The 23,860-nt window shown below is 41.3% G+C and overlaps 1 protein-coding gene across 3 annotated transcripts in view; it reads right to left on the minus strand.

Moving 5' to 3' along the window:
* The window catches only part of ZFAT (zinc finger and AT-hook domain containing), a 161,685-nt gene that overhangs the window by 76,359 nt on the left and 61,466 nt on the right, over nt 1-23,860 (minus strand). For all 3 annotated transcript variants that reach the window (XM_039524776.1, XM_039524777.1, XM_039524778.1), the window contains exons 5-7: nt 17,567-17,720; nt 15,281-16,749; nt 13,689-13,921 (exon numbers count right to left, since the gene is read on the minus strand). In XM_039524776.1, coding sequence (XP_039380710.1) covers nt 13,689-13,921; nt 15,281-16,749; nt 17,567-17,720 — 1,856 coding nt within the window. The remainder of the gene's footprint in view (nt 1-13,688; nt 13,922-15,280; nt 16,750-17,566; nt 17,721-23,860) is intronic.

Raw genomic sequence — 23,860 nt, forward strand, 5'->3', positions numbered from 1 at the left:
CAAAATCTATTTCCTTGGGCAGTTAGAAAGTCATCTTTACTAAGTTCTATAATATATGCTCTTAAAAAACTGTGTTATTTGTAGTCTCACACAGAGATTGCACTTCTTAGCACACAGTGCCTTCAAAGTAGGCCTTGTCAACCTCCATAGTCCTATGGAGTGCATCCAGCTGAAGCTGAACCTTTCAGAGTTATTTGTCTAACTCAGCACCAGAGTTTCACAGGGTTGCATCATCTAGTTCTGAGTCTAAGAATATTCCTGTCACTCTCCTTCTGAGAGCTTGTTACAGCACTAGTCCTTCAGAGTAACCCTGCCACTCTCAGAGCCAGCCCTTAAGAATCCCTCTGTTACAAATTAAGCATTTCAGAGCTTACCCAGGTCATAAATGCAGAGTCCCAAAGAGGGGACCCATCACAGCTCTTGCTATTCTGAGTGCCCTTGTCATGGATGATGACAAAGCTGTTAAAAGGACTCAGATGGAGGCTGTAATAATGCCCCCAGCACATTCACAACATCTGATTTTTTTCTCCTTTTGTAAGAATAAATGTAATTTATCCTATGACTTATTGGGATACTTGCCTTTTAAATGCCTTTGAAGAACATCCTAATGCCTGCAGGTCAGTGCCAGTACCTGCTAGGTTTCGCTTGTGGACCAGATTAAACTGGAAAGTGCTCTTAAATATGAGTTTACAGTTAGTCTTCTCGTAACAAGAGTTTTCTGGACATGTTGCTAGGTGGGAGAATGAGCCAGACTTTAGCATTCTAAATTGTAGTCCTTGGTTTACCCAATTGTGTTTTTGAACTTTCTCAGAGAAGTCACTTCATTAACTAAACACTTCAGTCACAAGCCTTCTGTTCGTTATTTCAAGGAGACCTAGAAATGATAAATCTTACTGAGAGAGAACACTGAAGTGTAAAATCACATTTTATTTTCAGTGCAAAATTAATAAATGTAAATTTAGAAAGGCACAACAATTTGAATGTTCCACTTGCGGAATATTTTGCTCTGACCAAATACATTGTTTTTAGATAGCATGTGGAATACTTCAAGTAGCCCAAAGCTCTCTAATAATTTAATCCCCATTCCTTCAAACGGTTAAGCAGATATTTTTGTAACTTTACTCACATGCCTAAGGGCTCACAGGATCAGGCCTTAATGATTATCAGTAAGTACAGCAGCTACTAGATACTTCTGTGAATGTTGTATAAAGACCTGAGAGAGCCATTATGCATGCACAGACTTAAAATGATTTAGTTGTTTGCTGATGGAATTTAATTTTATTATTTAGAAATAATTGTTCCCTAATTTTATTTTAGAAATACGGTAGAATCTCAGAGTTACGAACTGACCAGTCAACCACACACCTCATTTGGAACCAGAAATACATAATCAAGCAGCGGCAGAGACCCAATTAAAAAAAAAATACAGTACTGTGTTAAATGTAAACTAAATTTTTTTTAAAAAGGGAAAGCAGATTTTTTTCTTCTGCATAGTAAAGTTTCAAAGCTGTATTAAGTCAGTGTTCAGCTGTAAACTTTTGAAAGAACCATAATGTTTTGTTCATTGTTATGAACATTTCAGAGTTACAAACAGCCTCCATTCCCGAGAGAGAGTCCTACATTATTTTTTTTGCAAGCTCTGAGCCATTTTTTCCTCCCAAGGTTCTACTGTATGTGGCTTCCTAGAATATCTGACATGATTATAAAACATGTTTATTTTGCTAGTTATAGGAATCTGAAATTCTAAGGAATTATTTAGAAATTGATTCTTAGAAATGGAGTACAAGCAAAAAGACTGGGTAAGCAAACTTTGAAAGCAGAGGGAGTCAGTATTCACAAGGGAAAAGGCAGAGAGCTAACTTTCCAGAAATTGGAGACATTAAGCAGTAGTGAGTTCACTAATCTCAAAGGTCCCCATCTGTAATGTAATTCCTACTGTGTTGGAGGGGCCTGGTTATTACACAATACTCCTTGGAACAGCTAAAATGTTGTTTGGTCTCCTTCTATACATGGGAATCTAATCATATTCCCAAACAGGAGGAGGGATAGCTCAGTGGTTTGCACATAGGCCTGCTAACCCCAGCGTTGTGAGTTCAATCCTTGAGGGGGCCATTTAGGGAACTGGGGTAAAAATCTGTCTGGGGATTGAGCAGGGGGTTGGACTAGATGACCTTCTGAGGTCTCTTCCAACCCTAATCTTCTATGATTTTCTTCTTCTATGATTTTCTGAAGGACACAAAGAGGCAAAGTGCTCTGTGAGATAGCTCTACCTTTGTTATAGATTGGCAGCACAATCCAGTCAGCCACTTCAATTTCAAAATCACAACCAGTTCCTGAGACTTAGGCCAGGTCTACAATAAAAAAAACAGGTCGACCCAGCTACATTGCTTAATTATAGTTAAACAATATAGTTAAACTGACCTAGCCCCCAGCATCGACAGCACTAGGTTGACAGAAGAATTCTTCTCCCAACCTAGCTACCACCTCTTGTGTAGGTGAATTAATTACAGGGATGGGCAAACCTCTCCCATTGCTTTAGTGAGTGTCTACACTGAAGTGCTACAGTGACAAAGCTGCAGCAGTTTAAGTGAAGACAGAGCCTTACTTAATGTCTCTATTAACTAACTTAGAGAAAATGCAAGAAGCTTAAAAAGAAAATAATTTCTAAACAAAGAAAAACAGTTAGACTTCTTACTCTGTGAAGACAACAGAATCAGATTCATAAATGCTCTCAAACCTTGTGAATTAAGCAGTCTACTATAAGCAGGTGGAATTTCTTAATTTAACCATGCTATACTTCATTGCAAAATAAGGCTATTTACACATATGCCTTTCATTATATGAATGTATTCAAATCTTGCTACAAATGAATCACCAGATATATTACGAATTCTACACACAAAGAACAGTCCATCGAACAATATTGCTTCCCTGAAGCACATGCAAGCTTCAAGATTAATTAAATGGGTAAGTGCACTAGTATACAGGCATTTAAAAAAATCCCAGTATTATGATATGCAGCACTTAAAATATGGACAGACCACTGTGAAATTTATTTAATGAAGCAAAAGTGCCGAACCTGACCTTAGCCTGGACACACTAGAAGCCAACAATAGCTGTTTGAAATGGCAAGCAACTATGTGATGTAACAAACCTCTTCTTTGTATACACTGAGTGAAATCCTGACCCGACTGAAGTCTTTGGGAGTTTTGCCATTGACTTCAATGGGGCCGGATGTCGCCTGCTGTTTTTACTACTAGAATGATTTTGCTAGCAGTTTTCCTAATAACTGACAGTTCAAGAAATGCATCAGGGTGAACCTGGCATAAATCTCCTTGTGGCCATGAGTATACAAAAATTATTCAGGTCCAAATTAGACAAAGGTGGTACAGAATGAAGAATTAATTTTTCTTTCTTTTTTGTACTAGGGATACTTATTCATTTGGAGGAAAAACCTGCAGAGACTGATATTACTATTCATTATGTGTATTTGGGCAGCACCTAGAGGACTCAGTTAGGAATTAAGGACCCACTATGGTACTATACAAACACACAAAAAAATGGCTGATGGCTCCCTCCCTGAAAAGTATACACTAAGTAAATATTAACTATGAAAATGATATGAATATTTGACATCAAGTTTTCTCCACACTTTGATTCTGAGTGACTCAGAAGTATACACATTAAGACTGCAAAAAGCAACAAGGAGTCCTGTGGCACCTTATTGACTAACAGATGTATTGGAGCATAAGCTTTCGTGGGTGAATACCCACTTTGTCAGACGCATGTGGTGGAAATTTCCAGAGGCAGGTATAAATATGCAGGCAAGAATGAGTCTAGAGATAACGAGGTTAGTTCAATCAGGGAGGATGACGCCCTCTTCTAGCAGTTGAGGTGTGAACACCTAGGGAGGAAAAACTGCTTTTGTACTTGGCTAGCCATTCAGTGTTTGTTTAATCTTGAGCTGATGGTATCAAATTTGCAAACTCAAGTTCAGCAGTTTCTCTTTGGAGTCTGGTCCTGAAGTTTTTTTTGCTGCAGAATGGCTACCTTTAAATCTGCTATTGTGTGTCCCGGGAGGTTGATGTGTTCTCCTACAGGTTTTTGTATATTGCCATTCCTAATATCGGATATTATGCTTATGCTCCAATACTTCTGTTAGTCTATAAGGTGCCACAGGACTCCTTGTCGCTTTTTACAGATCCAGACTAACACGGCTACCCCTCTGATAATTAAGACTGCAGTAATTTTCAACACAAGTGTCTATTATTCCTTCCATTAATCACCCTAGAACAAATGGGTTCTCTGAAAGGGCTATACAAACCTTTGAGAAATTATCCTCATTTGATCTATATTGCACAGATTAGATTGCTAATTCATATGAATGAATATGACCTGTCTATTCAATGCCCTGGCCACTACAAAAACATTTTAAAAAACCATTCCGGTTGTAACATCAACTGGTGCTTCTGAGTACAATTCAAGGTATTGGTGGTTCTTAATGCCTTTAAAAGCCCAAGACTGGGGAAGAACAGACAGCAGAACATTTTTGGTAATGAACCCTCAGCCCTGAAATTTGATTCCTCTGAAACTCTACTGAAGTGCAAATTTGGCAACTTTAAGGATACAGTGCAAAATAGCTATTCAAGCATGACGCTTAAGGAACCAGAACAGCAATTATCACAGACAGGTGGAGGGTGATTCATGGTTTCTAGCACAATTGACTGATAATTACTAATTTATCTTTGGAACATACTACTGAGATACAATATGATTGGCTGAAAACAATTTTTTAGTATTTTCTCAAGACCAAACGGTGCATTCCTAATTTGCACAAGTTACAGTAAGTGCCAGTTATGTGACAGAAAATGTTTTGTACTATTGCCCTCCCAGAAGAAAAAAGAATCTGACATGCAGGGTCAACTGCCAATGCTGGATATGCAGTGCTCTTGCAGCTGTATCAGTCCCAGGATATTAGAAAGACAAAGCAGATGAAGTAATATCTTTTATTGGACCAACCTCTGTTGGTGAGAGAGATAAGCTCTGTGTAAGCTCAAAAGCTTGTCTCTCACCAACAGAAGTTGATCCAATAAAAGATAATACTTCACGCACCTTGTCATGCTGGATATGAGAACATTCAACATGATTTCCTGAAAATGATAGTAACTCTGCCAGCTACCATTACATTTCAGTGCTCAAAGCCAAAATTGAGAGCACCCTTGCCTGCCCAACCGGCCAACAGTTGCTCAGAAAACACCTTTGGCTCTCCACCATTTCCTAAAACTCCATAGCCATTGGGAAACCAAGGCTCAGTGGACTCTGCAAGGGAGCCTGATGACAAGTTGGCCATAAAGAAGAGGAACTAGGGAAACACAAAAGTGGTTAGGGAGGAAGAAGAATGGGTAAGGCACAATGGGAAGTGCGGCTGGGCGGGCAAGAAGAGATAAAAATACATCAGTAAAATAGACTGATACTGGCTTGCGGCAGGAGGCAATAACAAGTTAAGAATAACCCTCAGGAAAAACAGTTCCCTCCATTGTGCATATTGCCCTCAGTCTTCAGCTTTGCACAGCATAGCACCATTTCCTCCCCACAGAGCAATATTTTTTTGCTACTTCTCTTGCAGATAGTCATTTTTTTTATCATGCTAATAAAATAAACAGTAAATTAATATAGAAGCCTACACGAAACTTATACTCATAGCCAGGGGTCTCAATAGTTTTAGACAAGCAGCAGCTTACATAAACAACACAAAGATATGTCTAAATGCCAAAAATGAAGACGAGAGAAGCCAAAAAAGGAAACAGACAGCACTATTTACTCTTGAAATGAATAATGCAAGAAACAGCCCAATGTCACAAAGCTTCTGCTCTGGCACAATGGGATTCAGTCACCTCATCACCAAGTCAAAGTATTGCTAACGTATCACAGCACTTCAAACATTCCATCAAAATTCTACGGTCTCCCTATTTATTTCCTCCCTCCACACACCATCTTCTCTCTCTCATTTCCTTCCCAACCTACTTAAAATGTTTTATCATTGTATCTTACCATTTGAAAAAGAAAAACCTCTTGTATTTTGATAGTTTGACTCATGAAATTTTGTATCATTTTACAGCAATAAAAACAAAAAAGAAAAATGTCTTTCACTCCGCAATAGAGAATTATGACGACTAATTGGCTAAAGCTGGCCAGTGCTGTATGTTGCTGTGCAATCCTTTCCACATGTGTCTACCAATGCATTTCATCCTATCATGCAAACCTCTACTATGACAGCCCTAAGTCTTCCCTAAGGAGAACTTATTCAGGACAGATCTACCCTACAGTGCTACATCGGTGCAGCTGCACCACTGTAGTGGGTCTGGTGAAGACGCGCTATGCCGAAGGGAGAGCGCACTCCTGTCAGCATAACTACTCCTCAACAAGGAGCGGAAGCTATGTCGGCAGGAAAGCATCTCCTGCTGACATAGTGCTGATGTGGACAGCGCAAAACTTGCATCGCCCGGGGGGGGAGGATTTTTCACACCCCTGAGAGATGCACCTTATATCAACTTAGGCTGTAGTGTAGATCTGCCCTCATTTTGCAGAAGTATACTATCCTGGGGCCTTCTCCTGTGTCCATTAAACTTAATGGAAATTTTGTTATTGACATCAATGGGAGCAGGATTTGGCCCCTGCAGAGAACTTCTGGGATGCGAAGGAGTATCCAGAACAGCCCACCTCACTCATTATCATTGTGACCAAATCAAAATTTTCAGAAGTAAAAGATGCCTGCATTAAACCAACATCACATATTCTTGCAGAAAAGGACCACTGTTACATTGATGATAATTTACTAATTTACTTGGAAAGTGCTTGGATACTATGGTGATGGGAGCTATGAAAACCCAAAAATGATAAATCAGATAGGAGCCTAATAGCAACAATGAGTAAGAACATAAAGGTCCCAGTTTCCATATATAGGAGGAGCAGCAGCAAACCATATAAGGTTTGCAGCAAGAACTTGAAATTTGGCCATCAGATATTGCTGGGGTCAGGAAGGTGACTTTTGCTAGCCCCATGAAAATCTGTTAAAATTTGAGCAAGGTATGAGCTGTTGAACATTGTAATTTTCCAGTTTGTTTTGTTCAGCACAGCTTGTTCCTGGCTTGCTGCGAACATTCTACTATCCCTGCACATATACTGCTCCAGCATCTTGGCTCAACTCGTCACACACAACTACTCTGAATCAGACGCAAACAAAATGACGGCAATAGCTGCTGCCCCTTTTGCTTGGAATGATGCAAGAGACTACAGGAAAAGAATTAATATTCATATGATTAAGGCAATTAAATATCACCCAGGAGAACTGCCTTGTCACAGATTTCCCATGTAGTGCTGGGCAAGTTACTGTAATCAAAATGTTCACATCTGGCTACTAATTGTGTCCCCCTCACTTTTTGGAAGGATCCATTAGCTGGATATTTACTTGTTTTTAAAGGTATGTAAGAGTGAGTGTTCCCCTTAGGCAGCTATTCTTGCAAACGTTGGATGAAGTTAGAAATTGTGCTTTATTCAGAACCAGTTTTACTAAACATATTCATCTTGGGGAATTAATAAGAACTGGTATTTTTACCCTTGTAAAATAAATACTGATATTTGTAAAATACTGTATTAAACCAATTAAAAATAAAGATGCATATGTCACGGGAGTGCTAGTAATGGTCTTATTACAACTTTCACCTCATCAAGAAGAAAAATCCTATATTCCTTAGATGCTCATCAAATATTTCTTATGAAATTTAAAACCCTAGCTCATGATATCAAAATACACTTTAAACTCATGCTTGGGATATAAATTTGAACAACCTTATGTAGAAAATATTATTCAGTATATAGTAAAGAATTAAAATAAATGTATGAATCTTGGCAAACTGGCATGAACAAAGAAAATTTGCTTTCTGCTAACTCTGGCACTTTAAAAAGATTGCCAGTACACATCTATACTACTTGGGTACATATGCATCATTGGTGTCAAATCTGAATCCTCTAGAAAGCAGATACTACTGGAACTGTATATACTTTCCCTCAGTTTGCTAAACTGTCACACCAGAAGGAATAAAAAAAGATATTGCTGTCTCAGTTGTCCTGAGGTGACTTCTATTTACTCAGAAACTATACAAATTATGAAAACATGGGAGGAGAGGGAAGGGATTGTAGATCTATATTGACAGTCTAATCGAAGAACCAGAGTTATTAGGTAAATAAGTTTTTATCTTTTTCAAGAATTGTTAATATAAACCTTCACACTTGTTACTAGCAATAACAACCACCTAACAAGGTGGATCTGAGGAGGGCACAACTGTTCTGAAGTGGGCATCTCCTGAAGCTGTTAAATAAAGAGACTATTGTAGTGCAAATGCGTTAAGTTAACTCAGGGTTTCTCGAACAGGGGTCGCTGCTTGTGTAGGGAAAGCCCCTGGCGGGCCAGGCCGGTGTGTTTACCTGCCCCGTTCGCAGGTCCGGCCGATCACAGCTCCCATTCGCCGCGGATTGCTGCTCCGCGCCAATGGGAGCTGCTGGAAGTGGCGCAGACCGAGGGACTTACTGGCCGCTGCTTCCTGCAGCCCACATTGGCCTGGAGCAGCGATCCGCAGCCAGTGGGAGCCACGATCGGCCGGACCTGCAGACGGGGCAGGTAAACACCCCAGCCCGGCCCGCCAGGAGTTTTCCCTACACAAGCGGCGACCCCTGTTTGAGAAACCCTGAGTTAATTGAAGGTAGCAGCCTTGTATGTCTCATACACGGAAACATCTCTCTCACATGCCACAGAAGCTACTTTATCCTTGATGAAAGATATTTTTCTAGTACCAACCCTCCACCTCAGGAGAAGAAATCATGTTTTACCAACAAGCAGGTCATCTTTCTAGACTCCTTATCCCAACATCCTTTTCCTCTCTGGTCTCTCCTTAGCTGCAGGAACTACAAAAGAATCAATTACCAGGCAAGTAAAAAAAAATATATTTGAAGCCTTGAGATGTTACCTGGTATATAATGGCAGCCTGGTTAGATGCAGCAGGTGACACCACAAGGGAATGAAAAAGAGAAGTTGCTTACTTTATACAGTAACTAGAGTTCTTCAAGATGTGTGGTCCCTATCTGTATTCCATTGTGGGAGCACATGCACTCCACATGCTTGAGACCAGAAGATTTTTGCTAGCAGTGTCTGTTGGTCTATGCCTGAGCCCTTCCTTCCTCTCCTCACACTCTGAACCAAGGATATAAGGGGTGGTGTGGACCGACCACCTCTCCAGTTCCTTCTTTATCGTGAATCATATGTAAGGCTTTGAAGTAGAGGGGAAGGAGGGCGGGTCATGGAATACAGGAGGGTGGGTAGGAACCACACATCTCGAAGAACTCCATTACTGTACAAGATAAGTAACTTCTCCTTCTTCATGTGATGGTCCTTATTGTATTCCCTTGTGGGTGGCTGAGGGTATGTCTACACTACCCGCTGCATCGGCGGGTAGTGATCGATCTATCGGGGGTCGATGCATCGCGTCTCATCTAGACGCAATACATTGATCCCTGAACACGCTCCCCGTTGACTCCGAAACTTCACCAGGGCGAGAGGCGGAAGCGGAGTCGACGGCGGAGCAGCGGCCGTCGAACCCACGCTGCGAGGACGCAAAGTAAGTCGATCTAAGATATGTCGACTTCAGCTACGCAATTCTCATAGCTGAAGTTGCATATCTTAGATCGATTCCCCCCAGTGTAGATCAGGCCTTAGGGACTAACAAATTTATTTGGGCATAAGCTTTAGTGACCAAAAAGATATAATTTGCTGTCACCCATTTAGAACACTAGAGAATGTCATCATGGATTGACATAGCCTGAATTTCAATGGCTGGAAGCTGAAGTTATGCAAATTCAAACTACAAATAAGGCACAACATTTTTAACAGTAGCTGTAATTAACTACGTCAACTTCAGCTATGTTGTTCTTGTAGCTGAAGTTGCATATCTTAGACTGATCCCTCCCTCCCCCCAGTGTAGACCAGGGGTGAGAAGCAGTATTAATTGCAGAGGAGAATGCACAGGCATTTATGGTATCAATGCCTGCAGGACTGATGTGGTGAAAGATGTGTCAACAGCAGAAGCTTGCACCAGGGTGTAATGTCATGTGAAGGTATTGATAGAACCCCATATTGCTGCTTTACAGATGTCACCTCATCAAGAAGAAAAATCCTATATTCCTCTGCTGCAAAATCCTATAACATCTTGAAGGGAGGCTATCGAAGAAGCCTTGGCGGATGGTTGTCTGTTAACTCATAACACAGCAGAATGAAACTTGGAATCCACTTTGAAAGTCCCTGGGGAAAGACTGCTTCCCCTCTCATCCATTCAGCAAAGGATATAAACAGTCTAGGCAATTTCCTAAAAGATTTTGTTCTTTGTAGGTAGAATGCCAAAGCTCGATAGACATCTAGAGAATGAAGTCTCCTATTCTCACCGGTGATGTGAGGTTTTGGGAAGAAGACAGGTAAGTGAAGTGTTTGATTCAGATGGAAAGCTGAGATTACTTTGGGAGTAAATCCGGAGAAATTTTGTCTTTATAGAAGTTTGTGTATGGTGGATCAGCCATAAGGGCCCCCAGCTCACTTATCCATCCAGCTGAGGTGATACAGACCAGGAAGACAAGCTTCACAGATAAGTGGGTCAAAGAGCATGAGGTGAGGAGTTCAAACAGAAGCCTTTTTAATGCTGAGATGACCAGACTGAGGTCCCATGATGGAGAAGGAGTCATCACAGGAAAGAAGGTTTGGACCAGACATTTCAGACATCATAAAGTCACAGGATGGATGTAGATGGAGTGGTTGACAATAGGAAAATGACAGGTGGAAATAGTTACTAAGTGTACCCAGAGGGAGTGAAGGGAAAGACCTGAAGTCTTTAAGGAAAGAAGATATTCTGATACAGTGGGGTGCCAGTCATCTGATGTCATCATAGCCAGATAACCCCAAACATGGAACCTTTTCCACTTAGCTGTGTGTTACTCTCTAGTGGATTCCTTCCTACTACTGTTAAGGATAGCCTGAACAGCTTCTGAATGTGCCATGTCTAGGTTCAACACTCATCAAAATACCCAGCTGTCAGGGGGAGGAAAGCCAGATTAGGATGCCTGTCCTTGCCACTGCCCTGGGTCAAAAGGTCCGGGAATGTATGGCATGCTGAGAAACTGTCTGGACCATCTGGAAGCAGTCAAGATGAACACTGCGCTGTCTTGCTCGTCAGGAAGGTATACACCAACTGTCTCAACCAAGGGACTAGGAGTGTCTCTCCTTTGGAGCCCTAACCTTGAGCTCCATTGGAGCAGTTCATCATGCATTTTCAGTTCTCTTGAGATGCAAACAGATCCCAAGATCGAGACCACCACTGGCGAAATATGCTCTGTACTACAGGTACATGTAGCTACCATTCGTGATCCTTGGAGAAGTGTCTGCTGAGGCTGTCTGCCAGCATGTTATGTATCCCCAGAAGGTGCACTTCTGACACAATGTTTTGATGGTGAATATCTCAGTTCTAAAGATTGACAGCTTCTATGCATAGAGGGCTGGATCTTTCTCCTTGTTTTTTTTTATGTAGAACACTGTTGTCATTTTGGCTGACATCACTCAAATATGTAGCATTCGTATGAAAGGAGGGAATCACTTGCAGGACTCACGGACTTGCACACAGTTCTCTGAGGTTTATATGCAACCAGGACTCTAGGTCCTTTGGGCTGCACTCTCGTCTATATGTCTGCTCCACCCTAATAAGCAGGCATCCATGATTAATGTCTTCTCGGGTGGGGTAGGGAATGAAGGGGACCACACATACACTTGCTCCTCCACCAAGTCAGAGAAGCAAACTAGTGTTCTGTGGGGAAGCAAAACTAGTTTGTCCACACCGTCTGCTCAGCAAGTAAACCATCTGAAGCCAAACCTGCAGGCAATGAAGGTGAAGTCTCACAAAAGATGTCACATATCTACAGGAAGAGATGTAACCTAGAAGGATGAGACATGAACGGACTGACATCTGTGGGCTCAGTTGGAGCTAAGTGACAAATTCCTTTATGGATTGGAACCTGTCCTGAGGAAAACATGCATGTTGTCCCAATAAACTCTGTGGGAGCTAAAATGGACTTTTCTGTATTTAGAGAGACAAGGTCAATGAGTTAATATATTTTATTAGACCAACTTCTGTTGGTGGACTGGAAGGGTCAAACTTTCGAGCTTCACCGAGTTCTTCCTCCAGTCTGTAGAAGGTAACCAGTGTGTCACAGCTAAATACAAGACAGGACAGATTGTTAAGCATAAGGAATTAACACATGTTGTAGGGGACCACTTAAAATGAAATGGGCAAAGGAGGGTTAGCAGCAGCAGGGTGTTTTACAAATTGTTAAGTATCAGAGGGGTAGCCGTGACATGCATCCGACGAAGTGGGTATTCACCCACGAAAGCTCATGCTCCCAAACGTCTGTTAGTCTATAAGGTGCCACAAGACTCTTTGCTGCTTTTACAAATTGTTGTAATGAGCCATAAAACCAGTCTCTCTGTTCAGAGCTTGGTTTTGATGTCTAGCAGAGTTATGAAGTTAAATTCACAGGCACGTCTTTTGAAGGTTTTGTGCAGGTTTCCTTTGAGGATGAGGGTTGACAGGTCAGCTATGGTGTGATAGCTTTGAGAAAAGTGTTCACCCATGGGTGAAAGGATGTTTTTGTCTTTTATCATTTTTCTGTACAAGTTCATTCTGTTATCATCATGTGCCAAGGCTGGGATGAACAGGTTAGGTGACCACCAAATTGGGTATTGGAGCCCTGGATAGATTACAGCTGGAGTGATTGGCAGCCCTCAAAGGTCGTGATAGAAGTTTCTTATGTGCAGGTGGGAGCTGGAAGGAGGAAGGGGGGAAATTTTATGTTTGCTACATTGCACCCTGGGCTGTTTTCTGGGTGGTTCATAGCCCCTTTGGTTAAAATGTTCGAGGTGTTGGTCTCTGTCTATATGGCTGAGGCCTGTGGTACTTACTTTTTGGTGCTGAAGTGGAGACTGCCAGTGGACCAAGGGTTGCCCTTGAGTTTTTCAGTGAATCTAATGAGTTCTCTGTCTTTTCACAGAACAGGTTGTCTCCCTCACAGGATTAATCTTCAACTGTAATTTGTACCTTCCCGGGGAACCCAGAGGATAGGAGCCACAAAGCCCTCCATATGACTATAGCTGTCACCATCGAGCAGGAGGCCATATCCACCACATCAACTGAGGCCTGCCGAGCTAGATATCACTGCAGTCATTGAAGAAGTTCTGTCACAAACTAAGGATGGTAGAAAGGAACTAGAGAGGCAGCCAACCCATCCTGATACCTTCGATTTGGAGCACAAAGAGGAAAAGGGCCCAGACATGGACCAATGGATGCTGCTAGTAAAAATTTTCCAATCTCAGTCGTACAGATCACATGCATACTCACAGTGGAATACACCTAGGGACCAACACTTGAAGGACCACCTTTATATATCAATGACAGACAGCTTATAAGAACAGAGGTTAGACAGTTTAGATATGTTTTGGAAACAGAGGCAGAGGTCATCATGTAATATTGTCACTTGATTTTGAAAATTATGATGACGACATAGAACTTAGATTAAAAAAATACTATTTTGTTTGTACTTACCAGCTCTGTGTGAACTTTAAGATGTGCCTGGAGCTTGTATTTATCTGGAGTGGAGTAGTCACAGTCTTCGGTGGGACATTTCAGCAAAATGTTACTGTGCTTCTGAATGACATGACGCTTAAGGCAGTTTTTGGTGATGGAGGAGTAATTGCACTGGGAACAGTAATACAAATGCTCTCGAGTGTGAGTACGAACATGCATGTCATAATGCACCTGGTACCAAAACAACTTGCCTAAAAATAAAATTGAACAGTCAAATATGAAAACAAGTTTTTTTCTGAAGAATTTTTTTTAAATTGATATTGTAAAGAATTCAAATACATATTCAATTTCAATTCAAACCACAACATCTGAATCCTTTCCTTTTGTGGTTAATGAAGTGTTAAGCTGTTAAAATTATCTTACGACATCTCACTGATGCAAATGTATTTAGAAATAACAATTGTGGCACCTCCTTAACTTAATTGTGGCATGTGCTAAAGAAAGAGATCTTAACAAGGGACCCCTTAATGCAGGATATCGTAACAAACGTGTTCCTAATGAGGAAGCTCTTTTAAAGGTGTGCCCCTAATTAAAACATGAAAATGCAGGAATTCGTAGCAAATATGGTTTAGCTGAACCAACCATAAATAAGTCATGAGGCCTTGTTGACACTTGCCCCTCTACTGCAAACTGTTCTAAAATAAGGACTCCAGGGAAAAAAATGATTAGAAAAATCTTTGAACATGCATGTAGAAATATGCTGACTTTAACTCTACATTTAAATACTGAACGTCTTCAAACTTGAACTCCTTTCTCTTCTCAGCGATGAACACTATAACAAGACAAGTTCTGAGTTTCTGACTTGCTCCATTTTTGAATTATGTAAGCACAAAACTTTCAGTCAGAAAACTGGAGACTATGCTACTCCCCACTTTTGTAACTTCCACCAAAAACAAGAACTTTGGTCTCAGACTAAGTATTGAACATTTCCACCCCAGAGGAATTTGTTTGAGAAAGTTATAAAAAAGGGAAACCACATCAGTAATTTAACAGTACATTATTTGCTATGAGAAGATGTCATCAGACATGTCTGGTATATATATACACATCTCTACATACTACAGAAACATGGAAGGCTGAATTCTCCACTATGGCCCACACAGAGCTTGAGCACTATGGAGAGCATGAGCGGACGGTGAGCTAATTGCAACTCTTTGGTTCTGCTCTGCCTGGCCCTGGCAAAAGTTAAAGCAGCAAGGGGCATGGGAGGGGAAGAGAAAACAGCAGCTTTAACTTATGTTGCAAGCATACCATCCCACATGGATGTTACTCCAGCAGAGAATCAGGCATATCAGAACCTCACTTTGCCATGCCTTCTCCCTTTTCCAAGGTTTTCCTGGCAGATTTAAGTTTATTTTGCACTGCTTGTGCAGCACAAAATAATTTCAGTGGACCAGAATCCAGCCCAGAACCTTTGTACTTAAGTCAGAAATTACTATTGCTACAAATGAAAAGATACACAAATGCACCATCTATAAACCAGAATGCAATGAAAAAATACTGCTATGTGACTTATTTGAACTAACTCTCAGTATTCCACTGCTCCTTACCACAGTATTCACATTCCAAGTCTCCATAAACCTTCCTGATCTTCTCACACAAGTCTGTGTTCATTTGTCTCTTTTGTAAACTGTCCAATATCTGCATAAAGGCAACAGCTCCACTTCGATTATCAGAAGCCATATTATGAGAGTCCAGCTGTGGACTGATGGCTGTATTGGAATCCAATGCTGTAGGAGGGTTTGTGGACTCATCTGTGTTTTGATTTGGTGACTTGCTAGTTTCTAATTCATTAAGACAAAAGGGTTGAACTTTCTCTTTGGAAGCTGAAAGGTTCTCAATGTCTGTATTTTTCTGACTTATATTAGAGTTTTTGCCTCCAGACAACAACAGCTGAATTTCTTCACCCTGCATATTCACTGAACTATCATGACTGACTTTCTGTACATTTTCATGAGAAGCCTTTAGCACACTGGAAGCACAGGTAGCATTTTTAAGTAAGAAACTATCTGAAGCCAGGTCTGATTGAGAGTCTGGTGCTGCTAGGTCTGTTGATGGTTGACATGGTGGTTCTGGTACATTCTCCACCGGGGAGTTTTCAAATTCTAAAGAAGAGGCGGTCTCAATTTTCAGAAGACCATCGGGCTGATCATTATGGCTTCCATCTCTGGTATTTGATTCATCTTTACAAGTAGATTGCTTTGGTACGCTAAGAGCATTAGCACTTAGGGGAGTGAACTCATCTGCAGTCTGTGAAAACTGTTCTCCAAGTGCTTCCTGTTGGATATCACCTCCTGGTTCTAGAAGGCAGAAACTTTGATTGATAGAACTATTAAAAACAGAACTCTCTTGTAAATTTCCATGCAGTTCTTTGATATGTGCACGGAGCCTTACAGAACTGACAAATTTCTTGGAACACACAGAACAAACATACACAAATGGATGTTTTCGGACATGAAGTTCGAGTGCTTGATACTTTGTGGCTCCATGGCCGCATAGCTCACAAGCAAAGGGCCTTTCATCACCGTGGACTAGCATGTGCCGATCTCGATCCAGTTCATTTTTGAATTTACGTTCGCAAATATGGCAGTCATAGAGCAGTTGTCTCTTGCCTTCTCGGGTCATCAAGCGGAGCTCATCAAATACATCTTTCACTTTTTTGTCTTGCAAGTCATGTGTTTCCTTGATATGCTTAATTAGATTTTTGACATCTGAGTATTTCTTTTTGCAGAAGCGGCAATGTTGCTTAATTTTCTTGTGGACTCTCTCAATATGGACTTTGAGATGGCCTTTGCTGAGACAGGTGAATGCACAGTAATCACAACTAAACTTCTCTCCTGTGTGTTTCCGCATGTGGACATTGAGGTTGGCTTTTATAGCACTGGCATAGCTGCAGTATGAACATTTGTAAGGCTTTTCGTTTGTGTGAATCCTCAAATGAGCCTGAAGAGAGTGTTTAAATTTGAACACCTTGTTGCAGTATTCACATGTAAAAATTTTTAGCTGAGTAGGACCTAACCTAGAAAGAAGCCAAACAACCAGAATATAGTTATCTTTAGAATTCTGACATATAGTTGCAAAATATGCCAAAGAAGCCTTACTGTATATTATGGACTAAGGGCATATAAAAATCCTCATTTTATGGATGGGGGGGGAGATGCTAACTTTTTAATTAACAGATATGCCTCTCAACCCCACCCACTCTCCCTACACACACGACTCACACCAACTAACTGCCGTGCGTTGCACATCTAATTTATTTTAACCCCTGTATCTTTTTTTTTTTTTAAAGTTCAGGACTAACCCATTCTAAAGTTTAAGTTTCCAACGTTCTTGTGCTGAACTATTATTATTAGAAAAATTAAGGGGGAAATGCTGTAAACATATTTGCAGAAACTCAGTTAAAGTTACAGTCTGAGCACTGGTGGAAATACAACATTCGGGAGACTCAGTTTTGGTAGCAGTAATAGTTAACTTCATTGAACTTATAGCTATTCAGTTGATAAAGGCAAGATTGGTTGTCTTGAGAGAAAGCTAACATCTGCCTCACAAAGTTGCGGAAGGATAAGATATTAAACCATTTAAAGATAACGAAAGAAAGGGGTAAATTCCAATAGACAAAGGTGCTATTTTAGGTTATGATGATTCTTTACCTATTTTTATCTTCTTATATTGTTCTAACTCTTAATATTTGACAGACTAACGGTCTAGCTACTCTGACTCACCTGATGTATAATCTGTTTCTGCCTGCTGAAATAAGGTAAACAAATGGAGGAATTTCCATTTATATGACACTGGATAAGGAAACATGTCACACCCAAGTACTTTAAAATTACCTGCTTGATTTCATTGGCTGCTCATATGGTGTTTGTTGAATGGCATATTCTTGATACCCTCTTCGTTGAGCTGTGTCTGGTACTGATGTCTCAGGATTTGTTGCTGATTCAATTTCTGGGGGAGCAGCTTCAACTGGAACAATTTTTGTAGCTCCTAAAATTAAAATAAAACATAATAATGCTTATTAAAATAGTGATATTAAAATGCAATTGTCCTGTGACTATTATGCTATTTTACTTTGGTTTGTTCTACTTCTTTGAATGTAATAGTAGAAAGACAGAGTAAAACTATAGTACTTGCACTGCAGATCTTTGTTGTATTGTAGGAAGATGTAGTGATGCCAGTTAAGGTTGCCCGACACTTCCATTATAAGATCCTGTTTTCAGTTGCATAGATCTTTGCCAGACTTTAATCATTTGAACTGATATTTTACATGACAGGGTATCTGCCTCAGGCTGAAGTTTTGGGGAGAATTTCAACCAAAATGATACAGCCATTTCCAAGAATGAATCTAGATAAAAATTACTTTTACCAGTATTAAAAACAACAACAACATTTTTTTAAAATAGTTCTAAACTCCTCCTGCTTTGAGACAGAGGCTTGAAATGTGGTGCTGAAGGGGGAAAGTGGGGCTTTTTGTCAGAGATGTGCCTTTTGTTGAATCTGCAAAAATCTGCCCAAATTTGGACAAGTTGTAAGCCTTTTCAAAAGATCATATTTTGCACATGCTCAGTACAGACTGAATTTGGCAGCTGAGACATCTGAATATCCCATCCTTGCTGAGCATGCTCCAGCCTCTTACAGATCCAATAGCTGATCAGACTGCATATGCACCACTCCCACAGTGCAGAATGAACCTGCTCTGTGAATGAATCAGGATTGCACAGTAAAGGAGGCTGTTGTCTGTATGATCCTTAACTCATTTGTTGCGGAAGTTGGAAGCTGTGCAGTGAATGAGGCAGGGAATTGACATGAAGAGAAATCTCTACCTCAGCTCCCCATCTGTAAATTGGGACAATACCACCTCCTCACTTCACAGTGGCATTGGGAAGACAAATAAATGTTTGTTAAGAACTCAGATACAATAGTGATGAGAGCACCACAGAAAAGCCCATGAGGAATTTAATAATTCTGTCTTTAGCAGGTTTGAATAGTGGGCAGTAAATAAGGCATGGAGAGACACAGTGTACAATCAGGGCCGGCTCCAGGGTTTTTGCAAACAAGAAAAGCCATAATCGCGATCTGCGGGAGCTCTACCGCCGCCACTTCAGCTTTCGGCGGCGATTCGGCGGCAGGTCCTTCGCTCCGAGAGGGAGTGAGGGACCCGCTGCCAAATTGCCGCTGAAGAGCCAGACGTGCCGTCCCTTCCCCATGGCCGCCCCAAGCACCTGCTTGCTGGGCTCGTGCCTGGAGCCGGCCCTGTGTACAATAAAAAGAAAAGAAAATATTGAATAGTTGCTCATTCAGTGAGTTCTGTCCATCCTGTGCACTGAATAAGGTAGCGGTCCTATGAAAAAAGTAGCATATGATTATGTAATTAAAGACTGTAACATAGTGCATATGCAAAAGAGGGACATATTAAGGTTACCTATGCAACCTTAAGACTGGCACGTCCTAACTTTTGAGTGCTTGACTTTGAAAACTTAATATTCTTTTAACATATTGTGTGTGTGTGTGTAATCTTAGACCTAAAACAGCTTAGCTGAAATAAGTTAATACAGCCAATTGTGCATGAAGTAAGTCTCAAAGATTTTTTGTTTGCTTATGTCAGCATTTGATCACATTTCAGTTTACAGCATTAGAAACTAAGAAAGATCTAACTGAGAAAGACGACAGTAGCTTGTTTCTTTTTGTGTCAAAAGAAAGAACACAGCTGAAATGAAATGCGAAGATGTTTGGGAAATAATAGAATAAAGCAGAGAGAACAAAATTAAAAGGTAAAGTCACATAAGACTGTTTAGATAAAGTAAGAAGAATGATTTTTTTGTAAACCTAGACTCCCACTATGTTACGAAAGAGAGAGAGAAAAGAAACAAAATGATGCATAAGAAAAATTCCTTTCATCATGAAGGAACAAAATTAAGGTAAGTATCTTCCCACCCATCAAGCAGATGGTTTTAAAGAAATTATCCTTTACAAAAAATAAGCAATACTTTAAAAAAAAGGGACTTAGTTGAAAAATAAATTGTAAAAAGGCCAAGATTAAACTTTAGATACTCTATGAGTGAAGAGAAAAAAGAACAAGGAGTACTTGTGGCACCTTAGAGACTGACTAAAATTTATCTGGGCATAAGCTATTGGGTTTTAGCAAATGAAAGCTTATGCCCAAATAAATGTGTTAGTCTCTAAGGTGCCACAATTACTCCTCGTTCTTTTTGCTGAGACAGACTAACACGCTACCACTCTGAAACCTGTCTATGAGTGAAAGAAAGCTAGTCGGTAGGTAAATAACTGGGGCTGGCCAAAAATTTTCCATCAAAACTGTTTTTTAATGGAGGGCGGGTTTGAGGGTTTTTTTGTTTGGTTTTGGTTTTTTTGCAATGTTTGCTTTCCACAGAAAAATTCTGACTTTTAATTGAAAAAACAAACTTCCAAAAATCAAAAAATTTGATTTCAAAATACTACCACAGCAATTCCTAGGAGTATGAATTCAGGTTCCTTATGCTCATACTTAGAGCCCTGCGTGGATACAAAATTTGGATGTGGACATCTGCAGATATAAAGCAGATATCCGCAGATTTGCAGGGCTTTACCCATATTCTCTTCTATGGGCCAGGTTTCCAAGCAGGACTACATGTTCCATGATGTATTGTGGCCAGGAACTCCTACGATGCACTGAGGTTGCTCATGAAGAGGTAGTGCACCCTGAGAGAAGTAGTTTAGCCAGGGAGCCCAGAGCACAGAAAAGAAAAACATTTTCTGACCAAGTCTACAACTAATACCTGCAATGCATACCACATTTAGAGAATAGTAGGACTCAAAGGCCCTGATCAGAATAGGGGCCCCATTGTGCCAGGTAGTGTATGTTCCCAGTAGACAAAGTCCTTGGCCAAGGTAGCACGCTATCTGTATCTCAGACTGCCTCTTGATCTCAAGTGCAACGCACTCAGGTCTCAGGCCTTGGAGGAATTATATGATTCTCCCACTCTCAGACCTGGGTTTGAGCTGACATCCCCTGGTACAAACCATGATTATCTCAGCAGGTCTGACTTGGACTCAGACCCTGCAGTTCTGTTGCCTGGGAAGCAGTGACCAATGGTTAATACAGTGGCTAAATAGCCTTCTTAAAGCAAAATACTACTTATTTAGAACCAAAGAGAAAACAGATCTTATTATCCCCAACTGTGACAACTTGGGGAATCAATTATATGCAACCAACTTATGAATTTGAGTTGATTTTCTTAAATTGCTGTTTCATTGAATGCCTCAGTATATGAAGAATCCACCATCTGCTATCAGAGCTGTGCCACACATCTCCCAGACCATTCATTCTTCTTACTTTATCTTGATGGTCGCCCAATTGAAATGGTAACACCTTAGCACAATGGGTTGGTTGAAGCTAGGAGAACCAGTTTTTCCCCCAATTTCTCTGTAGAGGGCTGGGGTTTGAAGCAGTAGAATTTCCCCAGAAGGAGGAACAAAAGGATGAGCCCTTTAAAACAGAGACTGGGTCAGTTAGAGGGAGAAAGGAAAATTAGGCCAAGTGAGAGGTACAAAAGGCATGCTGTTGTAGCAGAGGGGATTTCTGACTGCAGGACCAGCAAAGGTCAAAAGAAGCTGGTTGGGTGGGGGCGGGGGAGAGAAAGAGACATACATTCCATGATTCGGAGAAGAACTATTAGCTGCAGGGGGAGGATCTTGAACTCCCTAAAATAGCAAGGTCCCATTTTCTTGAAGGGGTAACAGACAGAGAGCGTGTGCCCAGGGAGTGTGCCAGAGAGGCCTAGAATGAAACAGTGCTGGAGCCTACCCATTCAGGAAGTTCAACGTGCATAGGGCTCATTGAGGTAGGACCTAAACACAGAAGCCTGGTGAGTGTCCAGTAGGCTTTTCTAGGGCTGTGATATCAAGGCTTACCATTAGAGCCTTGCCAATCTGTGGATATACGCTTTCTACCCATGGATGAGGACATCGGTGGACCATGTTTGCGGATAGATGCGGATCCAAATTTTGTATCTGCGCAGGGTTCTACTTACCATTAACATTCCCTGGATCTGGGAAAGACCCAACTTCCCCAACTCCCGTTACAGAGCCTCTCTCTGTCAGCTTGTCTCCCTGGAGAGCCCCTGGAAACTGATCCCCCCTTCCTCTCTTTATAACAGTTTAGTGTCCTTATGATTTCTAGGCTCCAGCCACTTCATGCTGGAACCTGGCAGTATGTCACTGTCCTATTATTTCCCCCCAGCATTTGTTGGGAGGTTTGCTTATTTATAGTTGTCGTGTTGCTTTTCTGCCCCTTCCCCCCACTTCCCCCCCCCTTTTTTTTTTAATACAGCCCTCTATTGAGCTAGATCAATAAATTCATATAGAAAAGTCTATAACCAGATATACAAGAACTTCACCACACTGACCAGGTTACATACAGTGTTCATAAAATTATTCTCTCTCAGTACTCTTTTAGATTATATAGCAGCTCCATGTTTGCCACAGTCCTAATCCCAAACACCTTACGATCAAAGAAGAAAAGCAGCATATGAAGAAAGTAGAATGACAATCAAACATATTTTATATATGCTTACCATTTAAGAAAAAAAATTGGCATTACATAAAACATTTCAACATTCCTGTCTCTCAGCTGAACCATCATATATTGGCTGATTTCTTGCAGTTACTGAGCAGATGCTGGTTAACTGCACTAATCAGTATAGTATCTTAGTGCCAAACACAGGAAGTTTAATTTTCATTGGAAGCCTAGTAGGGCTATATTCTCTGCTTCAACCTTAGAAAGGATTTTAGATTCTTAGATTTTATTTATCCCTTCTCCATCTTGCCAGCCAGTGTCATAAGGTCTTTTGAGAAAAGCCTAACATGAAATAGCAAGTGTGTGGACTGGTCTCTAATAGAGACAAGATTTGAGTTCATCCTGATCTCTGGTAGAGAGAATTCCACAGGCATCCTTCACCTAAAATGACTCTGCTATGGCTCCGACATGTTTTGTAATTTCAAACATACCATTGAGGTTGGTCCCTGTTTCCTTTGCCTGGGTGGGTGTGAAGGATTGGTATTGCATGGTCATGTAGCAAACCTCTAAACAAGTGGCTGTGGCCTTTCCTGATTTGGAATTTTTTTGTCTTGTGGCTTCTCAAACCAATTGGAACAGGGATCAAGTAGGGAATAGAGGGTGTGGATATGTTATCTTTTTACTTTATACATAGTTCCTGTCAGACATCGTATTCTTGGTTCTAGGCAGATTCTGTCTGCTGGGATATGCTGTTAGTAATATTGTAATTCCTGACATGGTATATATCTACTGTAGCCAATTTCTTGTGTACTACATTACCTTTTTGTTTGGCTACCAGTTCTTGTTTTCAATGGTGATGGGGACTTTTGGATAGTCTGTGATAATCCAATGGGTTGCCAAGCATGAAAGCTACCTTCCCTGTTTAGATATCTTTCCTGTGACCTGTGAGTCAGTCAGTCCCTTGTGCTGAAGGTGCTTTCTACCATCAGCCTAGCAGGCTGAAACTATGTTGTCAGTTTCAGGTCCAGATTACTAAAATAGAAAAACCAACCCATGGGTGTGGAAGATGGAAACACTAAGTCAACAGGGCCCTGCATTAGTAGTGGCCAGAGGAACTATACATGCCTGTAGCAATGTGGGACTCACCCCGCGGCACCTCCTGCTGGTCTCTTCCGGGAATTAGCTCATCCAGCCTCTGGAGCGTCCTCTGCAGGCCGGTGTCCCGCTGCCACTTGGCCCCCGTGTCCCTCCCAGACCCGGTGCCTCATTATCAGGGGTACTGCCCCCTGGCTGTACACCCCTCAGTCTCAGGGTCTCCCATTCCCAGGGAACCCTCACCCACTATCCCCACCTTGCCTCAGTATAAGGCTACTGCCAGTCATCGCCTAGCTTACTCGTCACCGGTAAGGTTGGGTTTGGACCTGCTGCCTTTGCCTACCCCTCGGCTGCCCTCTGCAACCCCCAGTACCCATTGGCCTTGTGGTAGGCCGCAGTCTGGGGCTTTCCAGGCTGCAGCCTCCCCAGCTCCTCTGCCTTTCCCCAGCCCTGCTCCACTCAGGTACTCTGCTCAGGTCCCTGCAGCCAGGTCCCTCCCTCTCAGAAGCTAGAGGGA

Source organism: Mauremys reevesii, linkage group 2 (assembly GCF_016161935.1).
Source record: "Mauremys reevesii isolate NIE-2019 linkage group 2, ASM1616193v1, whole genome shotgun sequence".
Classification (NCBI taxonomy): domain Eukaryota; kingdom Metazoa; phylum Chordata; order Testudines; family Geoemydidae; genus Mauremys; species Mauremys reevesii.